Source organism: Heterodontus francisci, chromosome 23 (genome assembly GCF_036365525.1).
Source record: "Heterodontus francisci isolate sHetFra1 chromosome 23, sHetFra1.hap1, whole genome shotgun sequence".
Classification (NCBI taxonomy): Eukaryota; Metazoa; Chordata; class Chondrichthyes; order Heterodontiformes; family Heterodontidae; genus Heterodontus; species Heterodontus francisci.
In genome coordinates, this window is record NC_090393.1 from 33,995,832 (window position 1) to 34,010,399 (window position 14,568).

At 42.7% G+C, this 14,568-nt stretch overlaps 1 protein-coding gene across 3 annotated transcripts in view; it reads left to right on the forward strand.

The window, feature by feature from the left end:
- Window positions 1-14,568, forward strand: part of ccdc62 (coiled-coil domain containing 62) — a 53,114-nt gene that overhangs the window by 27,249 nt on the left and 11,297 nt on the right. For 2 of the 3 annotated variants that reach the window (XM_068055057.1, XM_068055056.1), the window contains exons 11-14: window positions 455-555; window positions 9,503-10,450; window positions 11,711-11,894; window positions 12,732-12,872. In XM_068055057.1, the coding sequence (XP_067911158.1) occupies window positions 455-555; window positions 9,503-10,450; window positions 11,711-11,894; window positions 12,732-12,872 (1,374 nt within the window). The remainder of the gene's footprint in view (window positions 1-454; window positions 556-9,502; window positions 10,451-11,710; window positions 11,895-12,731; window positions 12,873-14,568) is intronic. The other variant, XM_068055058.1, reaches the window with a different exon arrangement.

A 14,568-nucleotide genomic window follows, 5' to 3' on the forward strand; every position in this document is an offset into this window, starting at 1 on the left:
TTTAAAATCCAGCAGTGCCTATGTGTGCAATTGGAGGTCCCCAAACTTGGGTTTTACCAACCAGTTTCTAAACTTTCTTAGCTTGGATAAAGAGCATCTCCTTATGGTGGAAGAGTAGGCACTCTGTCGGGCACATAGAGATTTTGCAGTTATTGATTTCTCGGTAGATTAACTGCACGATTTAAAACAAAATATTGCAATTGTTCTGGGTAACAATGCAGTCATATAATAATGCAACGTTGTTGTAGTGTATGGAAAATGTGGCTTTGTGTACAAATCCACAATTTCATATAAATTATTAGTTATTAAGATGAAATTAGCCATAGTTATTTTCTTAATTTTTTCCAGCATGTACTGTCTTACTAGTCTTCACAGATGTTTGGAAAGTAATGTACTTGTATCTATCTAATCTTTATCGTGTTTGTTATGTGCCACTTCTACATCTTGTAATCAGGTAAATGAAAAACAACAACATGACTTGCAGCTTCTGCATCTGAATCTTGAAAGTTCTCAGGAGTTGATCCAAAGGCAGGAAGAGAAAATTCTTGAAATTAGGTAGGCAGTAAGATTTGATTACGCTGTTTAGAAACATGGCAGAGTATAATAAAACGACACACCAGAACCGTGCCTTGGTTAAAACTAGCACAAGACAGGGATTGAATGTGGACTAAGCAACCGTGTGCCATATCGGGATATATTTTCTCATTGAGGTATAAATATAATTTGATGAAATGTACCTTCACAATCAGGAATTATAATATAAAACAAATATTTATTTATAATCTGTTTAACTAGCATATCTCAGTGAGGCAGCTTCATGAGATTAGATATTAGTCTTCTGAAAACACTTTCCTAAAGTAAACTGCTGGAACCACAGAACTAGAGAACCAAAGAAAAATTACGGCACAGAAGGAGTCCATTCAGCCCTATGTGTCCGCGCCAGCTGAAAAACTAGCCGCCCAATCTAATCCCATTTTAGTGGCAGGAGGCAGAGGATGATGGTCGAGGGTTGTTTTTGCAAGTGGAAGCCTGTGACCAGTGGTGTACCGCAGGAATCGGGTCTGGGACCCTTGCTGTTTGTTGTGTACATTAATGATTTAGACGTGAATATAGGAGGTATGATCAGTAATTTCGCAGATGACACGAAAATTGGTGGTGTCGTAAATAGTGAGGAGGGAAGCCTTAGATTACAGGTCGATATAGATGGGCTGGTAGGATGGGCAGAGCAGTGGCAAATGGAATTTAATCCTGAGAAGTGTGAGGTGATGCATTTTGGGAGGACTAACAAGGCAAGGGAATATACAATGGATGGTAGGACCCTAGGAAGTACAGGGTGTCAGAGGGATCTTGGTTTACTTGTCCATAGATCACTGACGGCAGCAGCACAGGTAGATAAGGTGGTTAGGAAGGCATATGGGATACTTGCCTTTATTAGCCCAGGCATAGAATATAAGACCAGGGACGTTATGATGGAGCTGTATAAAATGCTAGTTAAGTCACAGCTGGAGTACTGTGTACAGTTCTGGGCACCGCACTATAGGAAGGATGTGATTGCATTGGAGAGGGTGCAGAGGAGATTCACCAGGATGTTGCCTGGGCTGGAGCATTTCAGCTATGAAGAGAGACTGGATAGGCTAGAGTTGTTTTCCTTAGAGCAGAGAAGGCTGAGGTGGGGGGGGACCTGATTGAGTTATATAAAATTATGAGAGGCATAGATAGGAAGAAACTTTTTTCCTTAGCCAAGGGATCAGTAACCAGGGGGCATAGATTTAAGGTAAGGGGCAGGAGGTTTAGAGGGGATTTGAGGAAAAAAATTTTCACTGAGGTTAGTTGGAATCTGGAACAAACTACCTGAAGGGGTGGTAGAGGCACGAACCCTCACAACATTTAAGAAGTATTTAGATGAACATTTGAAACGCCATAGCATACAAGGCTACGGGCCAAATGCTGGAAAATGGTATTAGAATAGATAGGTGCTTGATGGCCAGCACAGACATGATGGGCCGAAGGACCTGTTTCTGTGCTGTATAACTCTATGACTCTGGTCCATAGCCTTGCCAATTACAGCACTTCAGGTGCTTGCCCGAGTACCTTTTTAAAAGAATTCTGGGTTCCTGCCTCCACCATTGTTCCTGGCAGTGAATTCTAGACACCCACCACCCTCTGGGTGAAAAAGGTTTTCCTCATGTCACCGCTAATCCTTCTACCAATCACCTTAAGTCTGTGTCCCCTGGTAACTGACCTCTCTGCTAGGGGAAACGGGTCCTTCCTGTCGACTCTATCCAGGCCCCTCATAATTTTGTACACCTCTATTAAGTCACCCCTCAGCCTCCTCTGTTCTAAGGAAAACAACCCTAGCCTATCCAATCTTTCCTCATAGCTGCAACTTTCGAGCCCCGCAGCATCCTTGTAAATCTCCCCTGTACTCTCTCCAGAGCAATTATGTCCTTTCTGTAATGTGACCAGAACTGTACGCAATACTCCCACTGTGGCCTAACCAGCATTTTATACAGTTCCAGCATTTCCTCCCTGCTTTTGAATTCTATACCTTTGCCAGTAAAGGAAAGCATTCTATATGCCTTCTTCCCCACTGTATCTACCTGTCCTGCTACCTTCAGGGACCTGTGGACATACATTCCAAGGTCTCTCACTTCTACCCCTCTCAATATCTTCCTGTTTATTGTGTATTCCTTCGCTTTATTTGCCCTCCCCAGATGCATTACCTCACACGTCTCTGGATTGAATTCCATTTGCTACTTTTCTGCCCACTCAACCAAACCATTGATATCTTTCTGGCGTCTATGGCTTTCGTCTTCACTATCAACTACATGGCCAATTTTTGTGTCATCAGTAAATTTCCCAATCATGCGTCCCACATTTGAGTCCAAATCATTAATATATACCACAAACGGCAAGGGACCCAACACTGAGCCCTGTGGAACGCCACTGGAAACAGCTTTCCATTCACAAAAACATCTGTCAACTATTACCCTTTGTTTCCTGTCCCAGTGCCAATTCTGGATCCAACCTGGCACATTCCCCATGGGCTTTCATTTTACTGACCAGTCTGCTATGTGGGACCTTGTCAAATGCCTTACTAAATTCCATCTAGACCACATCCATTGCACTACCCTCATCAATCCTCCTTGTTACTTCCTCAAAAAACTCAGTTAAGTTAGTAAAACATGACCTTCCCTTATCAAATCCATGCTGACTATCCCTAATTAATCCATGCCTTTCTAAGTGGCAGTTTACCCTGTCCCTCAGAATAGATTCTAACAATTTTCCCACCACCAAGGTCAGACTGACCGGCCTATAATTATTTGGCCTATCCCTCGCACCCTTTTTAAACAATGGTACAAATTTCACAGATCTCCAATTGTCTGGTACCTCTCCTGTATCTAGTGAGGATTTGAAGACGATCCTCAGCGCATCCGTTATTTCCTCGCTGGCTTCCTTTAACAACCTGAGATGCAATCCATCCAGCCCTGGCGATTTATTCACTTTCAAGGATGTCAGTTCCTCTAGTACTTTCTCTCTCTCTATTTGTAAAAGTGATTTGTAGAAGGTTTGTAAAAGTGGAATAATATGATTGCAACATTTCCCTTCCACACTAGGGAAAGCATGTGGCTTCCTGTCTGCCAAAGGAGGAAGCTCACAAATATGTACATCTTAGATGACAACCTAAGAGCAGTCATTCTGGCACATTGTTTCAGTATATAGGTGCAGGTGCTTCTCCACCAGTCTGTTTGGTGTTCCATTCATGTGGTGCTATTGGCTATATCCTCTGAGTTACCACCTTTTAGTTGTGATAATGATGTCCATTCTTGTAAACAATTTTTGTTGATCATAATGTTCATTGGTTCCTAATGCCACACTGGAGCAGAAGTGAGATATGAGTTTCAGTTTGTTCCAGGTGAGCTACAGTGCTGTGGTTTGGATGGGTAGTTGGAACCACAAGCCAATGTTCTCTTAAGCAAATGTAAAAGTTTTTGCTAGTTCCAGAATGGCAGAAGGTGTTTCCAGCTAATGTGGTTTAACTAATTGTGTAAACAGCCCTGTTTAACTGATTTGTGTGAAAAGTAAATTTCAGCTAGGGCAGCACTAGGGTGCTGCAATTTGACATTGCTCATGAATTAGAGAACAGAAAAATGCCCAGAATTTCTTTGGAGTGGTCCTTATATCCGAGCCTAAACAATGATCGCTAGCATTATAACTGACCCTTGGGGCATCATAACCAGGGGCGGACTGGCCGCATGAGAAATCAGGAGATTTCCTGCCTGCCTGCTGTGAATCGCTCCATGTTTAAAAGGTTGAAAGTGGATCTAATCGAGGTGTTTAAAATGATACAGAGAAACTATTTGATCTGGTGTGGGAATTCTGAACAAGAGGATATTCCTTAAAAATTAGAGCTGGACCAGTTAGGAGTAAAATTGGGAAGCATTTTTTTTCATACGAGAGAGTTGTGGAATCTGGAACTCTCTCCGCAAAAGGCTCTGCTTGATGCTGTGTTAATTGAAATTTTCAAGAATAAGATCGATTGATTTTTTTTTTTAGCTAAGGGCATCGAGGAATATGGAGAAAAGGTGTATAAAAGGAGTTGAGATACAGATCAGTCATAATAGAATGGCAGAACAAGCTTGTGGGGCTTACTGGCCTATTCCTGCCCCTATATTCTATGGTACACTATTATCAACACCCCCTATTTCCATGAGAATCCTGTAGAATCCCATACCCTTTCGGTGGAGCTAGTCTGTCTCTGATTATGCCCAAGCATGCCCTTGTTAAGGGCAAGTGGTGTTTAACTAAATGGATTGAGTTCTGTGAGGGAACAGAGAGGGTTGATGTGGTATACATGGACTTCCAAAAGGCATTTGATAAAATGCCACATAACGGGCTTGTCAGCAAAGCTGAAGTGCATGGAATAAAATATGGTTGACTCTTAAGAGCCCTCTGAAATGGCCGAGCAAGCCACTCAGTTGAATCATAATGCTACAAAGTCAATAAGGAATGAAACCAGACGGACCACCCACCATCGACCTAGGCACCGGAAATGACAACGGAAAACCCAGCCCTGTCGACCCTGCAAAGTCCTCCTTACTAACATCTGGGGGTTTGTGCCAAAGGTGGGAGAGCTGTCCCGCAGGCTAGTCAAGCAACAGCCTGACATAGTCATACTCACAGAATCATACCTTGCAGACAATGTTCCAGACGCTGCCATCACCATCCCTGGGTATGTCCTGTCCCACCAGCAGGACAGACCCACCAGAGGTGGAGGCACAGTGGTATACAGTAGAGAGGGAGTTGCCCTGGGAGTCCTCAACATTGACTCCCGACCCCATGACGTCTCATGGTCAAACCTGGGCTAGGAAACCTCCTGCTGATTACCACCTACCTCAGCTGATGAATCAGTACTCCTCCATGTTGAACACCACTTGGAGGAAGCACTGAGGATGGCAAGGGAGCAGAGTGTACTCTGGGTGGGGGACTTCAATGCCCATCGCCAAGAGTGGCTCGGTAGCACCAGTACTGACCGAGCTGGCCGACTCGTAAAGGGCATAGCCTGCGGCAGGTGGTGAGGGAACCAACAAGAGGGAAAAATATACTTGATCTCATCCTCACCAATCTACCTGCCGCAGATGCATCTGTCCATGACTGTATTGGTAGGAGTGACCACCAAACAGTCCTTGTGGAGATAAAGTCCCATCTTCACATTGAGGATACCCTCCATCATGTTGTGTGGCACTACAACCATGCTCAATGGGATAGATTTCGAACAAATCTAGCAACGCAAAACTGGGCATCCATGAGGCGCTGTGGGCCATCAGCAGAAGCAGAATTGTATTCAATCACAATCTGTAACCTCATGGCCCAGCATATCCCCCACTCTGCCATTACCATCAAGCTAGGGGGTCAGCCCTGGTTCAATGAAGAGTGAAGGAGGGCTTGCCAGGAGCAGCACCAGGCATACCTAAAAATGAGATGTCAACCTGGTGAATCAACAACCTTGCTGCCAAACAGCATAAGCAGCATACGATAGACAGAGCTAAGCGATCCCACAACCAACGGATCAGATCAAAGCTCTACATTCCTTCCACATCCAGTCGTGAATATATATCAGATATCCCCATCCTCAATGATGGGGGAGCCCAGCTCATCAGTGCAAAAGATAAGCTGAAGCATTTGCAACAATCTATAGCCAGAAGTGCCGAGTGGATGATCCATCTCGGCCTCCTCCTGAAGTCCCCAGCATCACAGATGCCAGTCTTCAGCCAATTTGATTCACTCCGCATGTTATCAAGAAACGACTGAAGGCACTAGATACTGCAAAGGCTATGGGCCCTGACAACATTTCAGCAATAGTACTGCAGACCTATGCTCCAGAACTTGCTGCATCTCTAGCCAAGCTGTTCCAGTACAGCTACAGCACTGGCATCAACCCGGCAATGTGGAAAATTGCCCAAGTATGTCCTGTACACAAAAAGCAGGACAAATCCAACCCGGCTAATTACCGCCCCATCAGTCTACTCTCAATCATCAGTAAAGTGATGGAAGGGGTCGTCGACAGTGCTATCAAGCGGCACTTGCTTAGCAATAACCTGCTCACTGGCGCTCAGTTTGGGTTCCGCCAGGGCATCTCAGCTCCTGACCTCATTACAGCCTTTGTTCAAACATGAACAAAAGAGCTGAACTCAAGAGGTGAGGTGGGAGTGACTGCCCTTGACATCAAGGCAGCATTTGATCAAGTATGGCGTCAAGGAGCCCTAGCAAAACTGGAGTCAATGAGAATCGGGGAAAACTCTCCGCTGGTTTGAGTCATACCTAGCGCAAAGGAAGATGTTTGTGGTTGTTGGAGGTCAATCAGCTCAGCTCCAGGACATCACTGCAGGAGTTCCTCAGGATAGTTTCCTAGGCCCAGCCATCTACAGCTGCTTCATCAATGACCTTCCTTCAATCATAAGGTCAGAAGTGGGGATGTTTGCTGATGATTGCACAATGTTCAGCACCATTTGCGACTCCTCAGAAAATGAAGCAGTCTGTGTAGAAATGCAGTAAGACCTGGACAGTAATCAGGCTTGGGCTGATTAAGAGGCAAGTTACATTCATGCCACACAAGTGCCAGGCAATGATTGTCTCAAATAAGAGCAAATCTAACCATCCCCCTACATTCAATGGCATTATGATCGCTGAATCGCCCCACTATCAACATCCTGGGGCTTACCATTGATCAGAAACTGAACTGAAGTAGCCATGTAAATACCGTGGCTACAAGAGCAGGACAGAGGCTCGGGTTGGGTTTGATTTGCAGACCCGAGCCGGCCTTTAATCTGAATTAATGACCTAGACTTGGATGTGCAGGGCAGAATTTTAAAATTTGCAGGTGACGCAAAACTTGGAAGTATTGTGAACTGTGAGAAGGATAATTATGGACTTCAAGAGGACATAGGTTGGTGCAATGTGCGAACAGGTGGCAAATGAAATTTAATGCAGGGAAGTGTGAAGTGATTCATTTTACTACAGAGAATGAGGAAAGGCAATATAAAATCAAGATACAATTTTACAGGGGGTGCACAAATCATTGAATGTGGGTGTGCAGGTTGAGAAAGTAGTTAATAAGGCATGCAGGATCCTGGGCTTTATAAGTAGGGGCATCGAGTACAAAAGCAAGGAAGTTATGATGAACCTTTATAAAACATTGGCCAGAATTTTATGCTCCCTGTGGGAGCAAGCTGGAGGCGGAGGGGGCATAAAAATTGAGTGAGAGGCGGAGGGGGTGGCGATGAGGTACCGTCGCCTTCCCACCTCTGTTGCAATTTTATGAGCGGCGGTGGAGATAACAATCTGCCTGCCTGCCACTTAAGGGCTTCCTCCCTGGGCAGCTCAGCTCCTCAGGAGGCCTCCTTGCTGGTTGAGGGGGGGCCCTCCTGATCGAACACCCTGTGACCCACGGAAGGCCTCCGCACGACATAAGCCACCTCCACTGGAGCACCTCCCCCCGCACCCTGCCTCGCAGGGCCCAGCCATTTGTCCCCAGCAAGGCCACACACACTTACCTCAATTCCGGGACCACCTCCATTGCTGCTCCTCTCACTTGGTGTGGTCCCAGCAGTAGCCACTGCTCCTGCTGGGACTTTTGGAGGTGGGACATCCTGCCTCAGAGGGGTGGAAGTCCCGCCTGAGGCCAGTTAAGGGCCTGGGCCACATAAAATCATGGCGTGGGTTCTAGGCTTTTTGGTCAGTGGGCGGGGCTTCCGCCCTGACGTAAAATTCCAGCCACTGATTTGGCCTCAACTAGAGTATTGTGTCCAGTGCTGGGCATCACACTTTAGGAAAGATGTGAAGGCATTGGAAGGGGTGCAGAAACGATTGATGCGAATGGTCCAAGAAATGAGAGACTTCAGTTACATGGATTAATTGGTGAAGCTGATACTGTTTTCCTTAGAGGAGGTTGAGAGCAGATTTGATAGACCTCCTGAGAGGTCTGGACAGAGTAGATAAGGAGAAATTATTCACGTTGGAAGGGTGGAGAACCAGAGGACACCGATTTAAAGTGATTGCCAAAAGAACCAGAGACAACATGAGGAAAATATTTATGCAGCAAGTGGTTAGGATCTGGAATGCTCTTGCTGCAAGTATAGTGTAGTGGAGGCAGATTCAATGTGGCTTTCAAAAAGGACAAGAAAAGATTTGCAGAGCTACAGGGAAAAGGCAGGGGAATGGCACAAGTTAAGATGCTCCGCAGAGAGCAGGCATGGACGTGATGGGCCAAAAGGCGGCTTTCTGTGCTGTAACCACTCTATGATTTTAACTGATATTCACGTGCACTTTCTAGCAGTGGTCACTGTGTCCCAATTGGGACACTAATTGATATCTTTGGTCCTGGGATTCTGAAGCCAATTGTCCATTAAATCATTGAATGTTTATCAATTATAATTAAGGCATAACTAACTTTTGTAATTTAAACTTAACATAAGATAGTAGAAAATGTCTTCCAAAAAAACAAGTGGGGAATGATTTCTGGTTTACCTTTTTAGTGAAACATATGGTGTATATGTGAATATATTTTTATATTTGGAATGTCCTTTCATAAAAGTGGAGCATTGGTTTAATGCTAACATGGCAAACACTGAATATTGGACTACAAAGAGCAAATTGACATTAAGACACTCTCAAAATTATGCTTGTATCCAGATATGACAATTCCATGTTGCATGTTCGACTGTCATGTTCCTGATGCTTAATATATTTGTCATATAGAATATAAAGCTGAAAACTTTCCCTTAATTGACAGCAGAATCACAAATGTAGATGTTCTCATTATAATGACATTATATACATATCTAGTTCTTCCAGTCCTGATTGACTTTTAAAATCTTTATGGGGTTCTTTTAAGAGTTGTGCACTATTAACATTTGAAAAATTCAATAAAGAGATGATAAAAACTTAAATCACAAGCTCCTACCATTGATCCTGTTTGTACTTTTTTTCTTTCTTCTCTAAGTTCAAGTAGACTTCTTTCAGATTCCAACTCTGTGACACAGAGCAGGGGTGGACAGAATGAGATAGAGGAACAAGAACACAAAAATGATATGGTCATTAGAAAATGGAAAAAGGAGGCAAGCAAAGATTGCATGACCAATAGACACAAGGAAGAAACAATAAAATCAATGCAGAACTACAATGGCGAATTAATTTCAAATAATAGCAAAGAGCAGAGCCATTTGTTAGTCACAGAAGTGGGCAACACTAGGAGAAGTTATACCTCATCTGAATGTGTTAATGCTCAAACTGTCTTTCCAACTGACTTTGATCAGTCTGCTAACGGAAATCTGGCATTCAAGAGCTATACTCTTCAGACTAATGCTAATGGTTCTAATAAGAAACCTACAAAATATGTTGTACCAAAACAAAACTGCAAATATACAACTGCAAACAATTGTATCTCACCTCAGGCAAGAGATGACAATTTACAGCAAGTGTCAAGGAAGCAAAAGTGGAGATTTGAAGGATCTTCTGATGCCAATACCACAGAATATATGGAACAACATAATATAGCTTATACAAATATTGATCATCACGGTCCAAGTTGCAGCAGTTCTTGCCATTGCAAAGGCAACTTAACCACCATTTCAGTAGACAACCATTACCCTCTTTGTTCAAAGACAAGTGCAACTTCTATTATGTCATCCAAAGAAGCAGCAAAGACTTCAGAGAATCATAAAATAGATGACAAATACAGCAATGAATTGAATGAATGTGGAATGAGTGAAGAAATGATTCGGCCTCATACAAAGAATGAAACCGACCAGGAGCCTCCGATCTCAGAACAAGATTGGATGAAGATTTATCAGCCTGCTGTAGATGTAAAGGACTTGTGGTGGCTGTACCTAAACGATGGTTCAGGATCCTCACGTGGGGTAGACAGTCCTACTAGTGTGGAAAAAAAGAGGTGCGAGAACTTCAGTTGTAAAAAAAAAAAAGACTTAAGGATTAAAAGGGCAGCCATTGATAGCAGAGCAAGTTAGGATGAGTTTCATTTGAAATCTTAGGAAAACTGCAGTAGGATTCTGAACTGCGCCATAGGGAGGAATTTCCAGACTAAATATTGTATATGGGTTCGGTGCAGTATATACCACTATTTCTGGAAGTACCTGTATTTGCTGAGGCACTGCTTCATTCCTTGTACATTAATTGGGAGGGGGCATGTTGAGTTGCAGGAATTTTTTGACTTCTGACTTTTTTTTAAAAAAGTGTCAAACTAAACTCTAGTTGTAGCACTCTCACCTTGGAGTTAGAAGGTTGTGAGTTCATGCTCCATTCTAGAGATTTGAGCATAGAATCTCTTTTACTAAGTGCATTTTGGAAACATTGGGTGAGGAAAAGGGATGAGGAACTTCAGTTACATAGATTGGAGAAGTTGGGACTCTTTTCCTTGGCGAAGAGACGATTAAGAGGAGATATGATTGAGGTGTTCAAAATCTTGAGGGGTCTGGACAGGGTAGATAGGGAGAAACCGTTCCCATTGGTGGAAGGATCGAGAACCAGAGGGCACAGATTTAAGTTAATTGGCAAAAGAAGCAATGGTGACCTGAGGAAAAACTTTTTCACGCAGCAAGTGGTTAGGATCTGGATTGCACTGCCTGAGAGTGTGGTGGAGGCAGGTTCAATCAAGGCATTCAAGAAAGAGTTGGATTGTTATCTGAAAAGGAAGGATGTGCAGGGCTACGGGGAGAAGGGGGGTAGTGGCAATAGGTGAACTACTCCTTCACAGAGCCAGCACAGACATATTGGGCCAAATGGTCTCCTTCTGTGCTGTAAACATTCTATGCTTCTATGAAAAGATTGTGTTTGCTACTGATGTTGCCTTGGCTCATATACCTAGATAAAGCACGAAGGTATTCGGGTGCTACCAGGTGCCTGTGGAGTTGTACTCGATTATTTGTCACCAATATCTACAGACAATGTGAAAATTGGGGAGAGAGAGAAATTGAAGCCAGTGGTTCCTTAGAAGTTAGCAGTGGGACCTGACAATGCACAATTTGGCTGTTATGCACTTTTCTAGCTGGTTTTCACCCTGCATTATTTGATATTGCATTTAATGACTTGTGAGTCAGTGAATGGGCAATAGATAAAACTCAGTATCTTTGAAACACAGATTTAAAGATATCAAGTTTACCTTTTCATTTTATCCTTCCTATACCATTAACAGTGAGGAAAGACTGGAACTGAACACATTTAGTCTGGAGTCACCACTACGTTCCATGAATTCTTCGCCAGTCAGGGAAAGGTCGAGGGGCAAGAATAGCCTCCACGGTGACCTTTCTATGAACAACTCTGTTTCACCAGTGAGGCTGAGCACTAATGAGGACAGTGGAAGGATGTCTGCTAATAATGTAAGTTTTTACAGTCTACTTGTGATTTATCACTAGAGAAGGAAACAATTATGATCAGTTAGAGCTTTTGCCAGCACTGGACCTCTTTTTATAAAGATTTATTTGTACAGGTAATTTTCAAGTACTGTACACATTTGGTTAGAGAGAGCCCAATAGCAATCTTAATGGCTAGAATGAATAAGACCAGCAAACAGTACATTCTGATTTTTTTATGATACAATATTGAATCCAACCGACAAGGATCAGTTAACAAAAAGCAAAAAAAAAAGTATCTGCTAAAAATCTGCAACAGAAATTGCTGGAAACACTCAAGCAGGTCAGGCAGCAGTTGTGGAGAGAACAATGAGGTAATGTTTCAGGTTTAGATCCTTTGCCATAATAAATAGGCAGTGAATATCCTACTGTGACAATGCACTTGAAAAGGTCTTGCATCCTGTTGAGTTTTGAACTGCATATACATTTACTACATGCTAATACAATAATTGCTGAAAAATGGCTTCTGGAAGCATTATTTATCTAACTTTATTAAATGGGAGGGTGGGGTGTCGTCCCAGATGTTTAACTTACTTTTGTTTAACTAAAACTTTAATTGATAACTTAGAACAACTAAGTTTCTATTGGAATCCTTGAATTTCAGAAACTTAACTGTTATACCTGACAAGCTAGCAAATTATATAACCTCACGTGTTAAGTGCATTTTTTTGTTAGAGCGAACAGTATCCGTTATTGCAGATTAATTTACATTCATTATGCATGTTATCTTTTGTGCACAAGAACGACTAAATGATATGTCTTTGTGTTAATGGAAATTAATGAGGCTTGTCAAATTCTCTTAAGACTTATCGCGACGACTGTTCACCAACGAGTAAACTGCAACGTTTGCTGGCTGAATCTCGGCAGATGGTCGCTAGCCTGGAGCGCAGCACTCAGCTTCCTCTTGGCTTGTCATCCTGTGCTAACAGTAATAGCAACATAAGGGTAAGTGAGGTTGCACAAAATTATTTCTGTACTTAGAGGGTAAAGAATAATATGTAAGTGGGGAAATCTTGTCTCATATAGGCTGTACTTCTCAACCAAAAATAAATGCCATCACAGTCATTAGCATAGAAACTGTAGAAATTATAAAAACTTCCCAAAAAAAAGTCTAAAAGTTAACGTATGTTGTATGGTGTATCTATATACTATAATAAGCATTGTGTCCATCCCCTTTCTTGGATCTGATTTGGGCCTTAAATATCTGAAGGCCTGAATATATTATTGCTCCTGTGGAATTGCAAGATCAATTAGATTTCACAGCTTGCAAGGATGGTGGTGATTTGCCTTACATTGGGCTGTCTAGCTCTTGGCACTTCAGTTTCTCTGGTCAAAGGACAGACCTGTTGCAGGGACAAAGCAAGTTTGCAAGCATCTCTTTCCATCACAATGCAGCAGATTAGCTGCGCAACCATGTGTCAGGTCAGGGAGAAAGTGGTTGCTGATGAACTTTTGAATTTACTGCTGTGGTTTCGGTCACCAACTTGAAAATGAAACAGAATCTGAAGCTAAGTGTTTAAACCCTCAGTCACCTGACTTGGAAGGATGTCAGCCCCATCAGCGAGCACATAATATACACAAGTATAACTGTATGTGGACCTCAAATATCTCAACTGCATGTTTTATGCAGTCTGTAATATAAAAATAACTTTTTGTGTCAAACCATACCCTGAAAGATTGTGTTAATTCCTTGCACAAAATAGGAAATTTGAGGGAAAGTAAAATGTTAAGCTCTAGATTACCTTGTTTTATTTTTAAAAAGTGAAAAAAGCAGCAGTGCTAGTGAGAACATTGGCTAAGCAGTTCAGCCTGGAGAATTCAACTCTTGTCGATCCTGATCCGAAGTGAACCTGTGCACCCATCAACTCTTCAGGGTCCATTGCTGAACACAGCACAGATGCCATCACCACCCCTCTACTCAACGAACCTGTTTCCTCACCATTCCTGCGAATTGCTCAGTGCCTCATACTCACTAGCCCAAACAAACTTGCAAAAAGCGAGATCCCTCTTCTCGTCCAACCTCCCTGACTTATGAGTGTTGGTGTGAAAGATAGACTGGGACACTTTTGGATTTTGGAGAGAAGGGTACAAAAGTGGTAAATCATTTTTTTATATAATGTTTGGTATGCCTGGAAAATGCTTGTTAGCTAATGTTTAGGCCCTGCACTGTGAAATAGGATACCAGATTTTACATGTTTGCACCTAATATTTGCAGCACAGAAGCAGGCCGTTTGGCCCAACAAGTCTATGCCAGTGTTTGCTCCACATGAGTCTCTTCCCACTTTACTTCACCTCAACCTATCAACATGTCCTTCTATTTCTTTCTCCCTCATGTACATTTCTAGCTTCCCCTTATGTACATTGGGTTTAGATCCTAGTATTGACTGACATTTACAGATGGGTTTTCCTCGAGGAACTAAGTTTGCAAAACTAATAGTAGAAGAGGGGCCCCTCTTCTACAATGACTGTCAACTGAGGGGGAAAAAAACGATATTCTATGTAGAGGTATTCACAGGTTGGATAATTCTGAGCCCTTGACCAAGGAAAATATGACTCCAGGAGTTAATTTTGAAGGTGAAATTGGAGACACTGAGAGTGAGCAGTGATGAGGTAGATACCTAAACTGCTCAAATATTAACAA